This window comes from Eucyclogobius newberryi, unplaced genomic scaffold (genome assembly GCF_026437365.1).
Source record: "Eucyclogobius newberryi isolate DKJ021-1_F unplaced genomic scaffold, fEucNew1.0.hap1 SCAF_9, whole genome shotgun sequence".
In the NCBI taxonomy this organism is placed as follows: Eukaryota; Metazoa; Chordata; class Actinopteri; order Gobiiformes; family Gobiidae; genus Eucyclogobius; species Eucyclogobius newberryi.
This window is the reverse complement of record NW_027316532.1, coordinates 31,158,801-31,183,353: the sequence shown is the minus strand read 5'-3', so window position 1 is coordinate 31,183,353 and position 24,553 is coordinate 31,158,801. Positions and strand designations below refer to the sequence as shown.

General features: G+C 40.0%; 3 protein-coding genes across 3 annotated transcripts in view; 2 read left to right on the top strand and 1 right to left on the bottom strand.

Moving 5' to 3' along the window:
- Window positions 1-720: 720 nt before the first annotated feature.
- On the bottom strand, window positions 721-14,352 carry tnfaip8l1 (tumor necrosis factor, alpha-induced protein 8-like 1). Its single transcript, XM_072439028.1, has 3 exons — window positions 13,974-14,352; window positions 4,324-4,608; window positions 721-3,297 (listed from the first exon to the last, which is right to left on the bottom strand). The coding sequence occupies exons 2-3, from the start codon at window positions 4,593-4,595 to the stop codon at window positions 3,009-3,011; spliced, it is 561 nt and encodes a 186-aa protein (XP_072295129.1). The 5' UTR covers window positions 4,596-4,608; window positions 13,974-14,352; the 3' UTR covers window positions 721-3,008.
- Window positions 14,353-15,447: 1,095 nt separating this feature from the next.
- On the top strand, window positions 15,448-19,774 carry cope (COPI coat complex subunit epsilon). The gene is made up of 10 exons (XM_072438816.1): window positions 15,448-15,606; window positions 15,772-15,834; window positions 15,911-16,011; window positions 16,100-16,252; window positions 16,334-16,387; window positions 17,219-17,300; window positions 17,392-17,547; window positions 18,785-18,853; window positions 19,265-19,339; window positions 19,700-19,774. Exons 1-10 carry the CDS (start codon window positions 15,505-15,507, stop codon window positions 19,751-19,753), a joined length of 909 nt encoding a protein of 302 aa, XP_072294917.1. The 5' UTR covers window positions 15,448-15,504; the 3' UTR covers window positions 19,754-19,774.
- A 1,319-nt stretch (window positions 19,775-21,093) lies between these two features.
- The window catches only part of cers1 (ceramide synthase 1), a 32,077-nt gene continuing 28,617 nt past the window's right edge, over window positions 21,094-24,553 (top strand). The window contains exon 1 of the mRNA XM_072439027.1: window positions 21,094-21,782. Coding sequence (XP_072295128.1) covers window positions 21,534-21,782 — 249 coding nt within the window. The 5' untranslated portion in view covers window positions 21,094-21,533. The remainder of the gene's footprint in view (window positions 21,783-24,553) is intronic.

The window sequence follows — 24,553 nt, the reverse complement described above, 5'->3', positions numbered from 1 at the left end:
TTTGGTTTAGAGTTTAGAGAGACACACGAAATCCACCTAAAATAGTTGTTTAGAGAAATATCAATACATTAAAGAAACTTACCCACAGACGTCCCCTTGGACGTCTCCATTTTGGCTTCACTCTTAATTGGATGAAGGGGCGTGGCCGTGGAAGATTTTATATATATATATATATATATATATATATATATATATATATATATATATATATAGAGAGAGAGTCTGAGTCTCAGTCTCTCTCTTTCTCTCTCTCATATATATATATATATATATATATATATATATATATATATATATATATATATATATATATATATATATATATCTATATCTATATCTCATATATAGATAGAGATATATATATATATATATATATATATATATATATACACACACACACACAAGCATTAATTTAGTTGTTTTGACTCATTTGATTATTCTGGTGGCTAGTTGTCATATTGACCGAAAAAATCATGAATGAAAATTAATTAATTTGGAGTACAACTTGTGCTCTACAAATAAACTTGTCTATCTGGAAAACAAAGCACACAACAACAACAACGTTGTTGCTGAATTGTATTGTAAAGACCCCAGAATGCCAAAGCTCCATATGTTTACCAGCCTCTGCACCCATATCACCCACTCTGTTCAATCGAAAAATAAACCACGAGCAGGGATTTATTCATTATATCCACAAATGTACAAACTCGCTTTTTTGAGCCTATAAACTGGAAACAATGCTTGGAGCTGGGGAAAAAGGATTTGATGGTCTGAAATCCAGGTCAGACGCAGTCAGATTAACCCCTGATCTGGACGGAAAATTCATGCATGCAGCGCACTATGGGAGGACACTGCACAATGATTCAAAAGAAAAACACAGGAATTTATTAATTCAAAAGTCAATTGTATTATATTTGTGTGTACAAACATTACAGAAACAGACATATGAACAAAAGATAAAAAAATAATTCACCATGGTAAAAACTCAAGATACTTCTAGCTTTGGTGAAAGTGACTGGGGCTGTGGCAGACGCTCCTATAATCTTTCTACTAAGTGGGTCTTGGATAGGAAATTTAAAAGGGATTTAATCGGTCCATGAAAGGGAAAAGGAGATTGATAAAATAAAGAAATGTCAAGAATTGGGATTTTCTTCAAAGCCTAACAGAGATTTTGTTGAGATGTTGGGAGTAGTTTTTACAAAATGTTGCACAAATAAAAAGCCCAATCTGTGAGAAAGGACTGCGTTTGCTACAGCCCCACCTGCGTCGTCATTACCTCCATTACCTGGCCCATAATTTTCGCGTGTGTGCCGCTTTCCTGAAGTGTCGCACTGGCTGGCAAAGGGGGCTACATTTGGACTAACGTCAGTCGCTAAGTGCCACTGCTGGCGTGGATGAAGTTAAAGTTTCAGCAGTCCTATCTGGAAAAAGCACGGCGCTTATTACACGGCTCAATTTCCAATTCTCTCACAGGTACACACAAACACGCACACACATGCAGAATACAAAATGAGGCCGTAGCACCAAACAATCTCGCAGACAGGCTCAGTGATGCAAAAACAAGCCAACAAAAAGGAAAGACGGCTATTATGTGTGGCAACCATTCAGCTGTGCCTGTATATGGACAACATCTTCACACATGGAGGAGACCGTTATCTTCATCACATTAAATCAGGCCGTTGTGCGGTAATACAAAGAGGCAGATTAGCCCAACCGACTGCTACGTGGGCTTTCTAATTTAGCTCGACATGGGAGTTTGTTTTAATCACATTTTATCTGACCTTGTTCAAAGTTTGCTGGTTTAATCGTCGCATGCATGTTCCTGTGTCAAAAATGAACTTGTGAAGACGCATAATGAGTTCCCAGCAAACCAGATATTTGAGGTGGATCTCGCATAAAATCACTGCTCAAATTTGCAGCCGGTAGTAGATTTCATTTCAGTAGAGATATTTTGCAAACAGGTATATACTGCTTCTCATCTGTTGCATTGGCAAGTCCGTTTGACATGTATAAAGCCATGTCGAACCTTTCATCCTGCCGCTTGCGGGGAGTCTTTTCAGTCCACCTCAGTCGGAATCCAAACAGAGCTGGAGAACGTGCCCCCAGAGCTCAAACACAGCTGACATAATAGATTTCTGTGTTAGTCTATACAGATAATAAGTAGTGCGTCCTGTGTTGTGTTGAGAGCCGAGGAAACCTTTACACCCGGCGCTACATTCAGCTTCTCTCCTGCTGAGTTTATAACATTTATAGATGTTAAAAAGAGTAACATTTTCTGTGTACAAAGCTCAAGATCACTCCGCTAGAAGTGAGACTCGTGACAAACAACACCGTCAGATTCCTTCATGTTTACATTCCTTGTGACCCAAATACTCCATATTTGTTGTGTAAAAGTCAAGGAACATAGGTTTGGAGGTGTTTTCTTTATAATGTACAAACAAAGCCGCTTTGGTAACATTCAGTGCATGAAAGTGAATTGTGTAAAAACAGACTAAGCAGGATTACATCTCTGGTGTGGTCATATGGTTGCAGAATAATACAATACAGTGCTGGTGAGGAGTCAAGTGCAATACTTTTTAAAAAATGACTTGAAAACTTCCTTCTTTCATGGTTGTTTGAGAAAGAAAGCAATTTCCTCATCTCCTGGTGCCTCCTAACTCATTTTGGTTCATTATGGGCCCCTTGCAGTGAAGCTACTGAAGGCCTGTGCCTGGCCTCACGTCGTTTTGATTAAGTACGACTAGTGCCCTTCAGATAAAGATAAAAGGCACAGTTGTCAGAGCTCCTACATCTGAATACCGATAAGAGCATAGAGTTATACATTCATTAAAAAACATTGACTGAATTTGGTTTAAAAATAAGGCTAGAGATAAAACTTTGGATTTACTCGGAAAGAGCATATCAGTGTTAAAAATAACGTATAAAGACACACACAAAGAAAACCAAAAATTGTCCATGATTTTGAAAAAGGAGGTTAAAAAGTGCCTGGGGACTGGGTCATGCGGAGGTCAAAGGTTACCCTCGTCGAGCATCTTGTTGACGCCGTTGCAGATTCTTTGCAGGTGAGTGCGGTAAACCTCGGAGGGTCCGTAGAGTGTCGCGAGGAAGTCACAGTCAGAGAAGTGATTGAATACATGGTTAATTCGCGAGTGGCTCTTGGCTGTCAGGTGCCGCTTGATGGCCTGGTGCAGCAGGTCGCGGCAGTCGTTCAAGATGGCGCTCATCACGCGCCGATCAAAGGTGAACTCGATCTGGTGGAAACTGACTGCAGTCATGGCCAGAGTGTGCACCTTTTTCCTGAAAAATGAACAAGGAATATATCAGTAATAGAGCTAAAAGATATGAAAAGAGAAGCTTTATTTGTCCCACAAACAGCAAGTACAAGAACAGTTGCAAAAGATAAAATAAAATATATTCAGAAATATATTCAAATTAGTCTATTAAAATAAATTAACCACGTTCAACTAAAAACAAACATGAATAATATAAGATAGAATACCACTCGAACTAGTGCCGGTTGCGTCAAAGGTGCATAAAATGTCAAAATGCATTAGTCTTACAAAAGAAAAGATGATCTGCACCATATTTAGCAATGATCGGATCTGCACCAGATTTAGCTACTCCTTTCACAATAAAAAAACAAAACTTACACATTACATTACAATTACAGCTCATTGTTAATGTTAGCTCAGTACACAAAGTACACAATAAAATCTCACAATTTCAAATGCAATAGAATTACATTTCACCCGATGAAGTATTTCCATTTCAGCAAGAAATATAAGTGAAGATCTGCCCTTTTGAGGCAACTAGAACAAGCCGGGGGGTATCGTGAAAAGGGCCTGTAAAAACCATAATGCTACAAAAGCTTGTAAAATTGTACAATAAGTGAACAATACTATGGAGAACAATGAATACTAGTAATGAAAAGTATAGTATAGTACGTGAAAAGAAAACAGGTTACATGTTGGCTAAAAATAGAAAATGCAGTGGAATGATTTTGTCTTTTGGCTTCAATTACACATCTTCATATAGTTCAATATTATTGTCCTGTCACTGCAACATCCCCAGTCTAATCAAATCAGCCTTTTCCCTGCTGTGAACTTGAGTCACTTTCACTTACCTCCAAGCAGTTTTACAATTTAATGGAAAATATATAAAAAGCAAACATCAATTCTCTCAATTTGCTTCCATCAGCAAAGACAAAGCCAGTTATATTGACTATGTGCAACTATAGCTCTTTTATGTTTGGTTAATGAAAATCCTAAAACTTAAACATTTACGGGAGGACATAACAAATAAAAAACACCATTTCGTGATTACCTGAAGTGCTCCACTACCATCAGCTCTTCGTTGTTAAATTGGTTGTTTCTGTAGAGCACTCCCAGTTTCACCACCATCTTGATCAGGTTTTTGATGATTTTCTGCGACTCCTTCCGATTGCGCGTGTACTCTTTGGTGACACGGTAGAGCTCGTCTAAGACCTCGCTGCTGGTGTCGTCGATGAACAGGCTGGCCATACTCTTGGTGGCCATCTTGCTCATGAGCTTCTTCTGAGCCTGCAGCGCCAGACTCTTGGTGCTGAAGGAGTCCATGGCCAGCGGTGGACTGTGGGAGACATACGGAGTGAGTGAGAAACATAGCAGGTATATTTGTTTTTGTCAGTCCCCTTTATCACATAATGATCAGTTGCAGCAGTCAAATTAGTCCCAGCCCCCTCCGTCTCTGAGCCTACGAGGTCGCTTTGAGAATGTGTCATCAGGAGTTCAGTCAGTTTCAGACCGTTCACAGGAGACACTACAGCCTGGCCTTCCGCAGAATCCATTTCCAGAACAAGCACAGGGTGAAATGGGACTTGATGCGGCAAATGTTCGATTTGTTTTACCACTGTGTCACAATGTGTGTGAGCGGCGACACACCGGAGCTGTGCTCATAAAGTGTTAGGGGTCACAGGAGTCATACTCTACACTCCATCTCTAATATTGAATGGGCCACAACATCCCAGCAGCTGTATCGCAATGCATTTCACGGGAGACTACCTCAGGTTTGGATATTATTTTTGAAAAATAGAATTACGGTAAAGATTTTCAGAGCACTTTGGGTCTAACCTTCACACGTCTTCAAGGATAAACTGAAAGGACAGCTCAATAAACAGACATGAAGTGCTGCTCAAAGTGCCGCTCTCGAAGCAACAGGAGAATGAAAAAGATGGAGCAGTATCTCCTTCGTAGCATGAAGGGATGGACATCTGAAGCCTACTTTATTATGCAAAAAACTAATAAAGGCCAACTTTAATCTCTCCATTTCATACTCGTATATCACTGCTGTCATAGCAAACATATATATTTGAGTTAAGTGTCACATATATATAACAATAGAATTATTCATGAGACAGTATGACGTTTGAAGTAGATTGGAAGTGAGTTTGATTGTAAAATTACCTGGAGAAATAACCGCATAAGTCATAAGAGTCTCAAAGTGTGTGCCATTAGTGTGGAAGACAGAGTGAGCGATGGCATCCCACCGTTGACATGTGATTTTATCGTTGTTGGTAGACGGCAATAGTCTGCTGCTACACTGGGTGACTTTCATTTCTCTCATACTGCCTATCTCTGCAATGCCCCTCTAAGAATATCAATAAGATTCCTTGGAGAGAGTCAGCAGGAAGCATCCCAGGGAAGAAGACTCAAAAGGCGAGACGGAGCAAAACCCGACACAAAAGGTGTGTTAGATATCGCCCCCGAAACACAGAGGAAGTCTGGGTCTGGGTGTTATGTCATTCATATTAATCCCACTTTTGGGCAGGACGTGTTTAATCTGGCCTCTTGCTGGGCTGCTGATAAAGGATCCTTATCGACAGGAACTCCAAACTCACAGAGCTGCTTGTTAGAAAAACTGCCATGATGCAATGTGCATGAAATAGACTGGATTGGGAAAAGACACTGATGATTAGATAATAAAACTTCGAATTTCAATAGAACTAAAAATAAACCAAAAGGTCTGCCATTCTGCAAAGACCAGGAGAAAAGGAGAAGCGCCCCCAAATCTTCTTTGGGAAACAATTTAGTAAATAGTGACTGGATAATAGGCCAGACTGAGGCAATCTCCTTATTTTTAAAGTGAAGGGCACTTTAGCGCTCGTTACATTCAGCTCACGTCTGGAATCACAGATATCATAGATATCAATGCTGTGTGCCCACTGATCAAACACAGTGCCATGAACACAGGCCCCTTCTGCCTCGCGCTACGGACTTTCATTTGGAGATGAAACGGTGCCGTGCTGCTCTTATCTTATGGATAGAGGGAAATCCTTCTCATATTGAAGCTCTTCTCCCAAGGGTGAAAGACCAACGTGTCCATAAATATATGATGCTCCTGAGACAAAACAGAAATTATTAAAGCTTTAAAATCAAGTTTTGAATGTTATCGCTGTACAAAAAACATTGTTAGTTACAAATATAAATGTCTTGTAAAAGACTGTGGCCTTGGACAGAGGGAAAACCCTGACTTGGTCTCTTTTATTTAGTTCATATCCAGACACTAGACAGAACAAGACCACAATGTGTTTGGGGAAATACTCAGGTCACAGTCATTATGCAGATGCTGCGTGCACACAAACATACACAACTGCATCCAGGCAAATGAAAACCAGAGAGCGCAGCAGCAGCCACCTCCCCATCATAACACGCCACATTATAAAAACAAGAAACAACTTCATCAGCTGACATGAATACCTAGTCATTGAAATTAAACTAGCGCTTCCTCAGTGTTGGTGGACCTCCCGTGACAGAGAAATATACTGTGGGGAATATAGTGTGCAGGTGGAGACAGCGCTGTCAACTCTGTGTGACAGCTGGAGCTCTGAGCAATGAGGCGGCCATGATGGACAGGTAAACTTGGTGACTTTACTTTGTCCTTGGAGGAAAAGACATTTTGTCACGTGCTTTATTTTCTATTTTTGAGCAAGTAAACCCACATAAATCATGACAAAAAGGCTGCAACTGCTGGCAACGTCTTCAGCATTTTCCTGTAACGTGGTCCTCGGAGAGTATGATTAAAAATACCAGAGAATCTTATACTTTTCCCTGTGAAACAGTCGAGTCTGGACAGAACACCCACAATCAGTAGTGACTCAACGTCAACATTATCTGTGCTTATTTAGACCCGGGAAGGATTAGGAATCACAGTGGGAGTTCATGGGAGTTTTTACAAGGAGCTAAAATGGATTAAAAAGCAAACATGGATTAGTCCACTGTTCCCAAAGTGTGGGTCAGCGCGAGAAAGTGGGTGTGGATTTAATTTGAGTCACAGCAAAATGCCGAGACAGGAAATACTGTTTGCATGTTAGTCGAGTCTGACCCACTTGAAAGCAGAAATCTTGCTGAGCTTTTAGTTTTGGTTTTCGTAACAGATGAAGATTGAACGTTCACGTGGTTCAGACACAACGATCTCTTTCCGTTTTAAAGAACAAGAACAACAGGACTTCTAATAACACAATTACGTCTCCTTCTTTTTTTTCCAGTTCCTTCTCAAATTAGAGCTTGTAGGTGAGAATGTATGTTTTGTGCTATTTAAACATACAATGCATTCACATCTCGCAGCACAGTTTATGCCTTGGTAAAGAGCGTAGCACTGGTTTTCCAACAGTGAAGCACAGCGCAGGCTCCAGCGGCGTCTGCACAAGGACTGTATACTCACCTGTCAGTCAAACGCACTGCCTGAACGTGACAGGTGAGAAAGGGACACAAATTGGATATGCCGCCAACATCCACCTCCAACACCTCGGGAAGACCACAACACGCACTCACAAAAGCATCACAGCTATTGATGTTTTCAATTATGTCTGAGCATTCTTGATGTTGACTGACATGATAAAAAAAAAAGCAATTTGATTTCTTTGCATAAAAATTACGACGATTACTGATGCCAAGAACACAAATTATCCCTTTGTTGTGGCGTCTTTGGGATAAAGGCGACAATTGGACATTCTGCACTGTCAAAGTTTATGTTTGTATAAGGCTGTGCAATTAATCCATTTTAATCGAGGCGGAGATTCATTCCGTCATTAGTTCAGTCATTCAGTCATTACTACCGGTAATTTTCAATATGTTTGGACGTGTTAAATGGCAATGACTTTAAGTGTCTCTGTGTTTATGATCAGGAAGTTAAGATTGAAAGAACTGTTTAAAATAAAATGTCAAAAATGTTGATTGATGAGAAGAAAAAACAAAACAGTAAAAAAACTTAAGCATAAGGGATGTTCAGTTAAAAGATGATGGTAATTATTCGATCTGACTATATATATTAGTCACAATATAATCGTTAGAACTAAAAATTATAATTGTGTGAATCATAGGCAGCAACATTAAGTCATTTGAGTTCATTATTTTACATTCTAAAAAGAAAAATGACGTATGAAGTATTTTTTATCTGCCTGTTTATGTGACAATAACATTCCCCTTTTCATACATAAAGTTTCATTAGGCCAAGGAATGGTGATATATTAAACTTGTGAATGAAAGTTAATGAAGGATTTCCCTGTTGTAGTCATAGTGTTAGTCATAAATCATGAATGTTTGTTTCTTCTCACAATAATCATTGTTTAATATTTTACTTTCACACCAGAACAAGAGCAAAATGTAAAGGGTTTGATTGCATCAAAGTTCAAAATTGCAGTTCATTTGGATATTCCCTGGTCTGGTCTTAGAAGGGTAAATTTCTTTTAAAAATGGTTTTGGACTTTGTTTAAATTGTATTGCAGCTCTTAAATGCTGATAAGACTGGAAACTGATACCTTCCAGAATAACCACGAATGTGCTTCGTGCAATGAGACGTTTCAATACAGTCTTTCTATCGCCCTTTATAAGTGATTGGTGGTTTTATGGCGGTTGAAAATGCCATGACTTTTAGGCTCTTTAGGGATCAATAGTCTCATGTTGTCACTATTGGGATTTGTGCACAGTGATTCCAGAAGTGATGGGGAGCCATAACAACTTCTCAGGAGCAAAAGATGCAACCAATTACTGTAAGGCTTCGTTTTGTTAGCAGGGCAGTGAAATCCTTGTGTCCAATACACAGACAAATGTTATGTATCCATATTTTTTTAATAAATATCCTGATCGGTGTTGATTATTTTATAATGTTATCTAAAAGGTAGGCAATAAATACAAAAAATATTTAATAAGAATTTAAAAAAAATATTATTTTAATGTATTTATTTATTTTGCTTTCCTATTTATGATAATGGTTTTGCAATCCAGCCATAATGTGCTCAATTATCACACATAAAAATGATTAACCACAAAAGTGCAGACATCTGGAGCTGCACAGTTACAACCCACCACTCAATTCTGGAAGCAAATTTCCCATTAATTGTTCCAATAGACCTTCCGAAAAAATATTTATACCAGCCTTGCAACATTGCCAACATCAGCCCAAAAACAACTCTTCAATTAGCCCCCTATTTAGTTTTTTTACACATTAGTCTGTCCAAAAAGTCAAATCTGGCGCACTGAGGGCAAAATGAGAATGACACTCACAGTGCAGAAGAAATCAGAAGAAATCTGAGCCAAATATCAGCAACATTTTCAATGCAAGTTTCTGTGATTTTCATTTGTTTAAATACATGTCATAAATGCATATTTATAAACTAGTTTTCCCAAAACAACAATTTCAATACTATCCCACATCTAATCCTACCACCTCCTAATCCTTAAGATTGACCAGACCATCCTGGTGAAAAAGAGGTGAACATTAGAGCCGCTGGTGTCCCAGAATTGACCTTTGCCGTATGGCATCTGCCCCACACACACACACACACACACAGTTACTGATCTGTGCTGTCGACAGTCAAACACAACCCACAGCACAAACAGCATCACTGAACAGATGCTCACACAGATTTAGATTTAATTATGATCTTTTAAAACCAAGAGAATGAAAATAATATATTCTGTTTGTGTTGCTGATCCCACCAAATGCCTTGAAGCCCATCATCGAATATCAAAGTGAGAGGTGGTTATTCTGTTGATAGCCCATAATAAAAAAAAAAAAAATTACAACAGAAGAGCACTATAAGAGCATTATAAAGTTTTATTACACCTTTGACATGGATTTTGTGAGCCTGTGTTGTACTTTTCACCAACCCAATTTTAGTGTTAGCCTATTGCCCAGGTCACTAATAGAAGGACTCTGCGCCAGAACAAAAATTAAGCATAAGCTCTTCATTTACGGAGAATGAGCAGTGCATTAGAGATGAGCGTCTTCATGAGCGGTCCGGGACCTGGCCGTCTCCGGGACCTGGCCGTCTCCGGGACCTGGCCGTCTCCGGGACCTGGCCGTCTCCGGGACCTGGCCGTCTCCGGGACCTGGCCGTCTCCGGGACCTGGCCCTCTCCGGGACCTGGCCCTCTCCGGGACCTGGCCCTCTCCGGGACCTGGCCCTCTCCGGGACCTGGCCGTCTCCGGGACCTGGCCGTCTCCGGGACCTGGCCCTCTCCGGGACCTGGCCGTCTCCGGGACCTGGCCGTCTCCGGGACCTGGCCGTCTCCGGGACCTGGCCGTCTCCATGACTCTGGGTCGGCTCACAGCAGATCCTTCTCACCCTGGAGAGGCTACGGTCCATTCAGACCAGAACCTTCTGCTGTTGGACTCAGTAAACCTCATGACACTGTTGTCACTTTGCGTAGCTCATGTCAACAATAATTCATTCATTTGCACTGCTTGATTTGCGCTGTTGTTCTGCCCATACTGTAATTCTATTCAGTCTAGTGTTGTCACTAAGGAAATGTAATTTCAATACTAAGGAACAATCAAATATAGTAATCGATATAGATTTCAATACCACAATGACAACAAAAAACTTCTTAACAATAGACACCTGTCCTGATAAAGTGCTAAATCATTCTAAAACTGTTCCCGAAAGGTCAAATTTAGTCCTGTTTCTGTGAGTGTTTTTTCAGTATTGAAGCTTGTTCAAATTAGTATCCAGTTTCGATACCAATTTACTAAATACTTCTGACAATTCAGTCAATCTATTTTTATTTAATACCTTACTTTGTGCATGCCTTTTTTCATCATGTTTATATTTTGCAATTCTTCTTCATTGTTTTATGTTGTAACTAATCGCCAAAGGACATTTCTAGTTTGTGATGTTTGTTCACTGAAAATGGCTGATAAAACTAGCAAAAAAACTTTTTCACAAACAAAGCCCTTACAAACTTTGCAGATGTCAGAACAACAAACACAACAGGAAGTCCAGAAGTGCCTGCGATCGTAGCTGAAAGCATAACTCAAACCATTGAAATGGATCCCGACAACACATATTGAAGCACAAAAACTTCCTTCTGATTCTCCACAGCTGTAGCCACGATTATAATCTGCCTCCTCTTTGAGAAACAATGGACAATATTACAAGTTATAAAAAGTACATCCGTGCTTTGTGTTGAGAGGGTAAGTTGCCAACCACAAAAAACAGCACCAATTAGAGGAAAAACAGCAGGATTTCATGGACAAGTGGGCACAGCATTTTCATCTTTCACCGACTTTTGTCTCGCTCTCTACTCTAAACAAGTTGACTGAGATGCCAACTGTGCTGCGCGTTAGGAACGATAAGATGCAACTCGCCAACAAACGTAAGGCTTTGTGTCAGCTCATGCCTGGTCGTTCATGAATCGCATCTTGTGGAGCCCCTGCAACTGTAAAAACAAAGCCAACCGTGCAACATTTTTCTTAATAAAGTTGATGTGTCCTTTCATCTTCCCACACAGTCATTGTCTTATCTGCTGGGAGAAGAGGCGATCTTCAAGTTACTATAAACCCACACCGTTTCTCTGTCTAAAACCCACGGAACAATTAATAATTAAAATGTAACATATAATAGATCAGAGATTAATTATTTAGACTTCCGAATTGGATAAAAATAGACCCAAGGCTTAAGAGAAGTCTGATTTTTATCGTGCAACACAGGGACCATAACACTTGCTGCAGTGGTCCACGGGCTCCCAGCTCCTGTCGTACAGTAACAAGAGCTGATGGCGTTAATTTGGGCGCATCAGTCAGAGTTGTGCATACGTAATCAGGCTGGGAATACAGTAGCTGCTGCGATGCCTCCAGGCCAACAGTGCACTCACAGACAACATTTGTTCAAGAGCATTAAAATTCATAAGCGGGTAGTTGGTTGGTGGTTGCACACATTTTACACGCTGCACAGAAAAACGAGCAGACCTCCGCCGCGGACATGTTATTTACAATGCCACTGGTGCAGGGAGCAAAAGCCTAATCACAGGGCTTGAGTGAGTTATTTAAGACCACCATCAGATCGGGGGCCGCAGCCATATAATTTTCATCACCTTTAGCCTTTATAATATGTTAACTGTGTGTGCTCAGAGTGGAAGGGCTGACAAAAGTAGGGCTGAAAATAATGATTACTTGTGCGGGAATAATGATTCTCGATTTATTGCATATCTTGCAAAAGTGAAATGTGAAAATTAGTGTGACTCAATTTGACTGAGTGAAGCTGATTGAAAAGTAAAATTACAAACAAAACAGGTTTTTCATCAAAAATACTCAATTTGGTTATTTCCTGTGTCTCTTTGATGCATTTCCTGCTCCGTCTGAGTCATGAAACCTCATAGCACATGGCACAGCAACAATTATTCCATTACTAAATTAGCTTAGATTATTTCACTGATTTGTTGCAATTGTGATTAATCAATGAACTTGTTTAAAAGTATAGTTGAAAGAAACTTACTATTGTGTGTTTGCCTGTCTTCATTAAAGCCAAAGCTGCATGTCTATTAGTTATAAAGTATAATGATGAACACCTCGTCCTTTCCCTCAAAGCATGATATTTGCAGGTCGTATAGTCCTGCTTTAACAAACATGCTCACATTGTTTCAAGTTTCCAGGGAAACCCGAGGCTACCTGTGCGCTCGGATGAACTTTGTGATCCACTAAAAGCAGGTCAAACACCTGCACGTCTCGTCAATGAATGACCATGTATTCTCAGAGCAGACTGAAGCTGTCACTGGCACTGCAGCAGTAAGTATTGCTCTGGACCACGCTGCACAAAGCAGCGTCTGGCACTGAGACAGCTTTGTGTCTTTGTGAAACAAGTGGTGCAAATGAATACCACATTCCTGAAGCATTATAAAATTATGTTCAGAACAAACAATCACATTTAATACTCAACAACAACAACAACAACAACAACCCATTATTGTTGTTTTAACAAGACACCAAATCCATTGAGCAGTGTCGCCAAAAGGAAGGCAAACCAAGTCATAATGAGTGTGACATGTCTGTGGGCCTGAGCGTGATAATGTGTGTGCTGCTTTACCTGCCAGAGCCCGACTCACAGCACACTGCAGCTATTCATCCACCTCAGCCTGTTCTTAAAGAGGCTTTACAATGTAAACACTGCATGTGTAACAAAACATAGTCTATCAGTGTTTGACAAACGCATGTCTCAACTGTCTCTCTGAGTCTTTGAACAAAAAAAACAGTTACATCTTTGAAAGTCAGCCCTACACATTAAGAGTTTGCCAACAATAACAACACAATCTAGTAGTCTTTATTAGTGTATAAAAACAACATGTAAAACAACAGCAGCAAGTCTCTTCAGACATTTGACAGTAGGATGCCTTTTGGCCACATTCATAGACTCTTTGTCTGAAGAACTGTTTAAAAGAGTTTGATTGATCAGGCTTATCCCTCCATCGATTACAAGTTAGGCTTGAAAAGGAGCTGAGGTAGCAACATTTCGACCTGAAATGGTGCGGTCAATTTGACTCTTAATGAATATTCTGTTTTATGTCAAGGTAAAAGCAGTTTCACGTCCAAACAGATCTCGTCATTTCATAGATGAAGGAAACAAACTGATGGTTTTCAGGCCTTTGTCACTTTGTAGCATAATTAAGTGTGTGACCCTGGTCTGGTTTGTTGTTGAGGCGTGTGTAGACTGAGTGTACTCACCCTTTCCTGAGTTCAGAAGACACTGTTCAACCAACAAGAACCTAATCTTCTGAGTAAAATCTCAAGTCTTCATCCTGGGCGCACAGGACTCACCACAGGACTCACCACAGTCCGCTGTGTCCTGCTCCGTTTCCGCCAAACGCCCACGTCTCAAAGCTTGTTTGTGTCACCGTGTATCAAGCGCAGATGCGTGAATTATTGAAACGTGTTTTCTTCTTTCTGCCGCAGATCGGTTACAAGAGTTTGGTGAAACCCGATTCCTCCTCCACCTCCTCGAAAAAAAAAAGTTTCAAACTTGTGGAGTAGAGAAAATCAACAGATTGATGTTTGCTGGGGCCAATGAAAGGAGCAGGACCAACCCAATCAAACCAAAAGAAAGGACCTTTTTACAAGCGTGTGCCCTGCCCCCTACAGGGCCTCAAGTAATTACGCCAAACTAAAGGATGAATGTTACTCAGAGGAAAGCAATAAGGGACAATAAAGCACAGTGAGCCCCGTTTCAGTGGCGGAAGACATGATTTTACCTCTTCACTTTTGTATGTCCGCTCACTTTAATTTATTTAGCTTTGCCACAGTGCTCATTTTCAATGCATTTGTGTCCATTTGCAGGACATGACTGCCCTTCTTGCTCCAAGAAATGCAGCTTATTGGAAATAGGGAGGAGGAGGCGTGTGTGGAGGAGGCGTGTGTGGGTGTTCAGGATGTCAGCAGGATACGGGAAGTTCTTGCAGTTTAGTCTATTGAGCAAACATAAGAACCCCCCACAGGTTCGAACAAGGCTATTTTTTTAGATCTTATACCACTGTTACAGTTAGTTTTGATTTCTTCATTGACATAAGTTGCTTGGACACTGTCTGTTGCGATCATGATGACTGAGCTCGGGTGCCCTCTAGCGGTCTTTAAGTGTCCATCCTGTATTTTATGAGCGTGAACGTCCCGAAATAAGGAAATAAAACAAAACAAAACACAGCTCTTTGTTCAAATTCATTTAATTTGTGTTTATTTTTAGTTGTTTGTACATTATTCTATTATTGATATTATTAGTTGTAGCAGTATTATTATGCTTAATTAGCTAAAATTCGTGCATGGTCTAATCCAGTTATTCCCAGCCAAAGATTTTCAGGCGGTCCCCAGGGGTTCAGGTCTTAACTTGAATGTGTGGATTTTAACAACGAGATGACATGCTAATTACGTCTATAAAGCATTTTGGAATGATTCATGTTCTAAAACGTTTTTATTAACCACAGACTAAAGTATGGAGAATAAAGTCTAAAGTCTAACTACAATCAAGAAGATTTAACTGGGAGAAATATTTTGGGTTATACATTTATTACTGTTATTATTATTATTATTATTATTATTATTATTATTATTATTATTATTATTACTACTACTACTACTACTACTACTACTACTACTGTTGTTATTGTTCCTATTTAATATCGCACAACTATAAAACTACAACTCCCAGAATCCTTTTGGCCGGATAATGACGTAAACGGTCGACGTGTCAGGAAATCTTGAAGTCAACATGGCGGCGCAGCAGGGTGATGTTGATGAGCTTTTTGACGTGAAAAATGCCTATTATATTGGCAGTTATCAGCAGTGCATCAATGAGGCTCAAAAAGTAAAGGTACGTGAGACTAAAGTGAGCAGTAGTTTGATAGTTTCGCGTGGCAATGTTTGCAGAACACCACCGTTTAGCTTCTCGGCTAACTGACGCGACACCATGATTCACAGATTGATATATTCACTTAATATTTGATCATTAAATGCCGTTGTTATGTTTCATTTATAGCCTTCTACACCAGATAAAGAAGTGGAAAGAGATATGTTTTTGTACAGAGCCTACATTGCTCAGGTAACAGAACATACTCTTATCAGACACAATACATATTAAATATATGATTTTCTTATAATTGGATGTTTGATCGTAGAGAAAGTATGCAGTTGTCCAGGATGACATCAAAGAAAACTCTTCTCCAGAACTCCAGGCTGTCAGATTGTTTGCAGAGTATTTGTCCAGTGCAAACAAGCGGTATAAATTCACCAGCGCAGCCCATTCTAAATACTCCCATATACAAAAATCTCTGGTAATACTTATTTTTAATTTAATTGTTTTCAAGGGATGTAATTGTTGCCGATTTGGATAAAAAGATGGCGAAGAGTGTGGATGCAGCCAACACAACGTTCCTCCTAATGGCTGCCTCCATCTACTACCATGAGATGAATACAGATGCTGCTCTGAGGACTTTGCATCAAGGAGAGAGTCTGGAATGGTAATATACTTAAATCACTTTAAAAATATCAGACTGTCATCTTGCTCTGAAAACTGACAGAATACATCTATTTACTTTCAGCATGGCCATGAGCATTCAAGTTATGCTCAGTCTGGATCGTGTTGACCTTGCAAGGTATGACTGAAGTACTGCAATAATGGCTTCAACCTCTCAAGTGGGTTTCATTCAAAGGAATAATAGTCTCATTTCCTCGTGGCGTGGACAGCTCAGTAGTTTTCCCACATGTCAATCATTCCTTGCGTGCTACTGCACACCTGCAGCCTAAGGCGTAAAAAAAGGTATAATTGAGATGCAGTTGAGACGTTAATCAGCTTCAAATATCCGTCATGACATTCTGCCTTTTTCTGACCGCTTTGGCAAGAGACTTTCCGATAGATAAATGTGTAGAACTCAATTCAGAGTGCTAAACTTATTGATCTGACATGAGCTAGGTTCTAAAGATGATGCAAAGGCGTTTCATGGTACTATAAGACATAATCTAATGGCCTGTAACTTGCTTTTTTGGCCTTGGTTTCCACAGGATCTGAGCTCACCTTTATCCATGATATGATATTTTTGCTACAGAGGTGAATAATTTGTACTATTACATAATATCTGGACTAACTAGGACATTCAGTGCTTTTCCATTGTTACAAAATAATATATGATAATTGTAATAACTAAAAAAAAAAATTAAAACTAGATCAAATCTATAACTGTTACCTCAGAGTTTAGTCTGCGAGGTTTCTCAATTATCTGTTACTTTTTTCTCTCTTTATTTACTCGTAAGCAGCCATGACACAAATGCACAAATGGACCATGTTTTTCTGCTTGCTCTGTCCTGCTGAAGTATTGTAAAAGCATCTATAGTTTTGGCTGGTCATGCAACACAATGCTTTAACTGTGGTCAGATTAGATGGTCCCCTCTATTTATTATTATAAATGTTTTGTTTGTTTTTTTAAAAGGAAAGAGCTGAAGAAGATGCAAGAACAGGATGAAGATGCTACTCTTACCCAGCTAGCCACAGCATGGGTTAACATCGCCGTGGTATGCATGCAAATGCAACATTTTGTCTAACCATAGTTAGTTAACACTTACATAAGTGTTTATGTATTTTTGGTTTGTTTGTTTTGTTTAGGGGGGAGAGAAGCTGCAGGATGCTTACTATATTTTCCAGGAAATGTCTGACAAATATTCCTCTACACTACTCCTCCTAAATGGGCAAGCAGCTTGTTACATGGCCCAAAACAAATGGGAGGAGGCTGAGGGTGTCCTGCAAGAGGCTCTTGACAAGGTGAGTCTAGATGATATATCCCTAGTGCGCTCCTTCAAAAATAATCACACCTGTGGTCCTTTGTTACATATGTGCCCTCGAAAAGAATATATATATTTTTTTAACGTAATACAAACTCCTTCCCGCGCTATCGTGGGTTCTCTACGGGTACTCCCCCTGCCAATGACACACAGTTTTTTCCAAGCATTCACACTTGACTTTAGATGGCAGAAAATGTATTATTTATTTGAGGTCTTTAACTAAACATTACTATTTTTCTAGTTCCTAGCTCAAGTATTTTTAATGTTAGATTTAGATAACCTCCAAAAACAAATATTGTTTGGCTTTTGAGAAGGTCAGCAACATCAGCAGCAAATCCCCCTAGCTAACAAGTAAAATGGTGCCAAAGACTTGCCGAATGTAAATATTTGATGACCAACATTACGAGATAAGGGCACGCAAACGCAAAGTGGAAAAGTTTCCCTTTAGCCGCGCCTCGTGTTTAAGGAGAAATCAGACATGATGTACGCACTCAGACCATTTGTGTTGACACAATGTCTTTGTCTACCTTTATGTAAATATAAATGCAAATTATATGTAAATCTTGTTTGTCTGTAAAAAGCCCTTCTAGGAACAGACATTGCAAATTCACCTGCTATAAATGTTTTCCTGCGTTACATGTCTAATCTAATGTATATACTTGTCCCTATCAAATAAATAAATACAAATTTGAGCATCTGAGGACTACTTAAATGCACCGTATGACTCGTTATTGTTTTAGATGTTGAAAAAATGCAATTCTAATAATGATAAAAAGGATTCAGCGTGTTAGAAGCATAAATGCTTTACATTGTTGATTTTATCTTTTGACCATATGCATCTTCTCACATTGTGACAGTAGATGGCACCATTTACTCCTTCTGTTAACAGAAGGTGTTATTTATCACTCTGTTCTGGAAACAAAAACAATTATTAGTTTAAACCTTTCACCAAATGTAATGTGAATGAAAACATGTAGGTGTAGAGACCACTCATTCATTTGTCTGCTGTGCCACTACCAATCCTTGCGGGTGTATTATTACAAAGTTATGGTAATCAATGGGTAAACGAACAAGCATGTCATGTATTATTTGAATGGACAAAGGATATACTAATGTAATGCACTGATTATATGTATATGTTATTATATGTATATGCTCTTTGTATTTCAGGTGATAGATATAGTGGGTAACATGTTTATTTGTGGTGGTTATTTCAGGATAGCAGCCACCCTGAAACATTGATCAACCTGATAGTGCTGACACAACACTTGGGCAAAGCACCTGAGGTGAGACTTTGAACCTTAAGCTAGGTCATATAGATTGTGTATTCAAACCAATCTAACTTCAAGTATAGAAAACCTACGTTGGCTAACTACAAGATGCTCTATCTAATCAAGTCCCTGATTGCTCCGGTCATCCCATGTGTCACCTTGGCATATCTCTGGATTTATTGCTGTATTCATCGTGAAAGTCAAGAGTTCATAAGATAAATGTTTTATGATTGATTTGACTTTTGATGGACTTGATAGTATAACCAGAATGTGATCATTGACTTGAAGCCATCATTGGAGTAGTGATTATTGCCTAACATCTTGAGTATGTCTTTTAGGGTGAAATAAAAAATAACTTTTGAAATGGCAATTGGGAGTGTTAATAAAGTAATGTTTATTTTCTGTCTGTTTCTTGCTCTTCTATAGGTAACCAACCGATATTTATCACAACTCAAAGATGCACACAGAAGCCATCCATTCCTGAAGGACTATCTGACTAAGGTAATGCCAATTCCCTACCCCAGCTGTCATGAATCTTTAGAGCTTGATTTAAGGAAAGAGAGGAGATAATTTAAAAGTTAATTTGCAATAGAGAAACTCTGATAATGACTTTAGTTGGTTGGAAAGCAGCTGTAACCTTTATCTCCACATAACCATTACCTCGCTGGCTTGTTTTGATTCTCTAAAGCAGGTGTCCTTGGAGCAAAGCCAAAGAGAGATCATTCAACTTTGAATTATTGGCCTTTGAAGGACATTAGAATTTATACAACTAGAGTTCCACAAATCGATGATGAAACAGCGTTTCTTGTTGTACATCTATGATTAATACTTTTCCTTGATTGGTTTGTTTGTTTTCCACAGGAGAACGAGTTTGACCGACTGTCGATGCAGTATGCCCCAACTGCCACAGCATGAAACATTTACTCCAGATTAAAACTGTTTATTTTATTCTTCATTCTACACCAATTTTTTGTTACTTGTAAAAATAATATTTGGGCTCTATTCCTTAACCTCTTTAATAGTACAGTATCTGTTATTAAGTGTGGTATTGTGTAATAAAGCAATCTCCTCAAACTGTAACGCACCTGTTTCAAGTGTTGTACAAACCCTTGGCATAGAACTGAACAATGTAAGGCAAAGTATATCTTTTGTATGGTTCTCAAAATATTATAGATATTAGGAATCTGAAACCCAAGAAAAGCCATAGCCTACATTTTATGCTTAATTTCTAACAGATGTCAAAATAATTGGAACAATACAAAGCTTGTTAAATTACTGTGTAACCAAAATAAATACAACCCATACAAAAATGAGTTTTACTATTTGTGTTTTTGTTGCACCATCAGACTCAAAACATAGTCCAGATCAATACTTGTTGAACACTATTGAACCTTTTGTTGCTATGGAAATAATGTGTAAGCATTTTTTGGATTAACATTTTTTTTTTTTTTAAAGGTGCACTATGGATATTTACTGGTGGAAATGATATTGCTACATGCCAGGCAAAGCATCACAGAACGCTGTAACCCACAGATTAAAAAACATTTTTTTTTCTATTTTAAGATTTCAAGTAACATAAAGCTAATACATGCAATTAGCAATGGAGCTACTCCGCTTGATGGAGGCACCTGATCGTCTCCATGGAGATAGAGTTAAAAGTTTTATACCATTTAGTGGAACAGTTCAGGCAAAACTAAAATCCCACCTGAAAAGTTACACAGTGCCACTTAAAATGACAAAACACTCCAGTAAAGCAAAAAAAACAACACAAACACAACAAAACCGGTGTCGAGTCCAGCTCTCGCGCGCCACTGTCTCTTTAAGCGTCGCTTTTAATCCTCGGCGCGTTCAAACAGAAGATAGCGGTCCGCTCATTACTTCACGCCCCCCACACGCTCTTTTTTTTCCGCTTTAAATTCAGCATAAACTCGCACCGCTATTTCCCCCTTTTTTTTGACGTTGACTCCGATGCCGCCGCAGCAGAGCGCGCGCTTCTTCTCCTCCTCCACAGTCGCCGCTTGGGTTTCGCCGTAGCCACGCACGCGGGTCCAGTCCGGGGCCGGTGACGTTGTGTAAAACGAATGAAGAGGAGATGAGCTCGGCGTAGCGGCACAAGAAACGTATATGCGGGTAGGGGCTTTGGCGCTGGAAAATGCTACCGACCCACAATGAACACGGGCCTTGTCTTTATATATGTACGCGGCATATCTAGACTCTTAATTAATTTGTTTTAGAGACGCGCGCCGCTCTTTTCCGTTACGTTCCTTGTATTCACTTAGCTCGGGCTATCCGGAGCGCGCCGCCGTGTTCTGCGTAGCGGAATGATGAGCAGACAAAACCTCCTCTGACTCGCGTTAATGGCTCCGATTGACTACACAAAGTCTATTGAGGAATTGCTTTAAAGCCTTGTTATAAACGCCGTGTTCCGCGCTTGAGGCCCGCTGTGTTCGTTTAACGGTGTGTAATACAAAATGTTGTCTATATGGGCCATGTCTTAATATGGGAAACAAAGAATTAGCTGCTGAAGAGGGTAAGCTGGTCAGATAAGCTTGTTTTGCGGTTAAGGTGAGGTTGCAAGCCGGTTGGCGGATTAGTGACACGGCGTGGACTCTTTCGCTCCTTGGACTCTGTATCTTTTTAATTTTTTCATTGGGTTCACGTTTTCCCCCCCTCATCTCCAAGCACCACCATCATCATGGGGAGCCACCATGAGGGTGCTGAGCCGGTGCATGTGGAGCCCATGCCGGGGTATCTGGAGCTCACCTTCAAGGCGTCTTCCTCCATGTTCAGCGCATGGAGAGACTGTAGTGCGTGCGGGCTGGAGCTCTCCAAAAGGACTCTGCTGGATAACGCGTACATCACGTGGATTGAAATCTTCCTCTTCTTTTTCTGCGCCTTTTTGTGGACCCAGGTCCGGCGGGGACTGACAGAAAGTCTGTTCCAGGTAAGTAACCTCAGCACCGACGCACCCCAAGCTTACTTGTTCCATAAGGTGAATTAAACCCCCTTAATGAATAGGCTTATTGGCTCATTCCTCTAATTACAATGTCAGTACCGCTGAAACCTGGCCTGCTTTTGTCATATAGGACATCGTAACAAATATTTGACAAGAAAGAGAACAGGATTCCTGTCCAACCCAGTCAATCTCAGAAAATATTAACCCAACCATGAGCTGTCAGGGCTCTTCTCTCATTCAAGGTTCACATTCAATCATTTCAAACCTCTGTACTGTAAACATACATTTTTAAATGCTATTTGCCTGGAGTGTGTGTTTATCCATATCCTGCTCACTTTCGCAGTGCATTGGGTGCATTGAGGCCAGTGTTAGTCTAAAACTATAATACTCTTTAGTACATAGTTACAGAACATTAATCAACACCCCTCACCATTAGGATCAGTCAATAAGGACTTACTGTCAACATTCTTATGGTCACTGTAATCAAAATGTCTGCCACTAATTGGAGGATGGTCACTTTTTTCCATGTTAGTTCCCCTCAGGCCAAATGTCCAGTCTATGTCTGTGTGTCACATATGGCCTAATGCATCACTTGTAGTCAGTGATCTCCACCCCATTAACGCCCCAGGGAGGGGCCCAGCTGCACAGATACCCAGGCTTCAGAATGGGAAATCTTCCCTCTTCTGTTTGGGTGGGGTTAAAGGAATGGCACTGACTTAATACAAGCTACAACAATTATGTTATAGGGTTGGCTTCATGTCTAAATCCAGATGTGGCCTGAGAATGCATGGAATGAGATCTGTTTCCCTTTTTGAGGGACTTTAACCTCAAACAGAACTATGATGTCAGAGCTATTCAATGGTGAGTAGCCCATGCAAATAATGTGGTGGATGATAAAAGCACTGAAGAGAAAGAGCACATTAGTCATGTGTGTATGAGGTACATAAGCCTAATTAAGTAAATTCTTTGAGTTAGACATATACACACTCTGTAAACATGAGGTGATCCGCTCAAAGGAAGCAATGTAATCTATACGAGTTATACTTTGATGTACAATGCTGTCTTATGACCACAGTAAATGAGTTTGGTTGTGGACATATGAATAATTTTACTACAGTAAGAGTGTATCACAATGTCCTCGATGTTAAAATGCTTTAAATGTTGTTTTGACATTTTCTCTGTCACATTTCTGTGTAGTCTGATCCATTTGCTTCAAGAGTAGATAAACATAATTGGCTTCCTGTTTGTTACTTACAGTCCCATTTGAAGAATGAAACTTGACCTAGTTTAAACCTAGCTCCACATTTCCAGCCTACAGAATACAGGTTTAAGGGAAAGTTTGTTTTTTCCCCTCTTGTCACTTTGTTGGCAGCGACAGTGACAGTGAGTGGACTTTACCCTTGTCGACTGAGTGCTGTGAAATGAGGTCAGCACCTGGATCCAGAGTGGCTGGTTCTCCACGTCACTGCTGTGAAGTTCATGCTAACCAAAATGTATAGGACAAAGTATCCCCGGGCTTATCATTCCTGTTGCCATCATGTCCCGTTGCCTTTCATGGAGAGCAGTGTTGGGGGCAGTGAAGGCTTTTGTACACCATGTGTGTGCTTTCTAATGTTCAAATATCTCAAAATGTATTGACAAGGCTTGTAGAAGGGCCACCTCACAGCTTTTTTTTCTCTATTGCCATTGGCATTTAAATACCACTCAAATATGAATGTAAGTGAAGAATAACTCCTTTTTTGGCAGTGTAAAGCCTCCTTGTTTATGTATGAGTTCAGAAACACAGATTTGATATGAGGATGTGAAACTTTGTGTAGACAGTCTCAAAGAGTGCAATCAAGCTCTAATCAAGACTCCTCCTGATTCAGCAACTTTATAGTCAATGTATAATTCATTAACAAAATGTCTGGAGGTGGTTAAATTCACCTCTGACCAAGTGCTCTGAGCTACTGTGGTTTACAATGATTGAGATACAGTAAGTGTGCGCTGCAGTCTGACTCTCACAGTCACGCACACAGTGATAGAGCAGAGCAGGGTGGCTGCAAGCCCCGGCCTTTTTGCAGAGCTTATCTTGCTGCAGGGCTGTAGTTCCATAGCCCACTGTTCTAAAAGCAGACTGAGGTTTGACAAGGTCCACAACCACAGATCCCAGATCTGGTTCCATCGGGCCCTTGCTCATTGTTGTGCATTAGAGCCACAGAGAGAAACTCAATATAGGATTTGTGGTCAGAGGAAGTGCCGTCCATTCAGCCAAAAGTGCCCACTCAGGTGAAAGCGGCTTGTAATTTTGACACTGATTGTATTTCAAATTATTGAGCTGAAGTTTGAATGTTGTTAGTAACATTCTCATGACTCACCCTTTCGTTTGTCATCACAATGTGTGCAACTGTGTCATACATTATAAATTATGCTAGAGACTTCAAAAGGTGGATACATTTTTGTTGTAAATACAATATGGTTCTTGTCTGTCCTCAGTACTGTCTCTCACATGTTTCATTTAACGCTTGACCTGAAAACACAGTTAGTGTTGTGTGGTCAGCAGTCTCTGCAGCCTGTTGACACTTTATCATCTTATTGTGCACTTCTCTGTGTGTGTGCTCTTTAGGGTTGTGTTCAAAATATCGATATGGCGATAAATATTGTCACGGACTCCGTATTGATACGGAGTCATAGTATCGAGATTTTTGTGTGCCGTAGGCATTAAACGAGGTGGAATAGTGCTTTTGATCTGCTGTTTGTGCCGCTCTCCTCTCGACTGA

Bases quoted from the DNA above. Each gene is read 5' to 3' on its own strand.
- cope (XM_072438816.1), top strand. From the start codon at position 15,505: ATGGCGGCGCAGCAGGGTGATGTTGATGAGCTTTTTGACGTGAAAAAT. The intron at 17,301-17,391 runs GTATGCATGCAA...TGTTTTGTTTAG, and splicing joins CATGGGTTAACATCGCCGTG to GGGGGAGAGAAGCTGCAGGA. The intron at 19,340-19,699 runs GTAATGCCAATT...TGTTTTCCACAG, and splicing joins TGAAGGACTATCTGACTAAG to GAGAACGAGTTTGACCGACT.
- tnfaip8l1 (XM_072439028.1), bottom strand. From the start codon at position 4,595: ATGGACTCCTTCAGCACCAAGAGTCTGGCGCTGCAGGCTCAGAAGAAG. The intron at 3,298-4,323 runs GTAATCACGAAA...TTCATTTTTCAG, and splicing joins ATGGTAGTGGAGCACTTCAG to GAAAAAGGTGCACACTCTGG.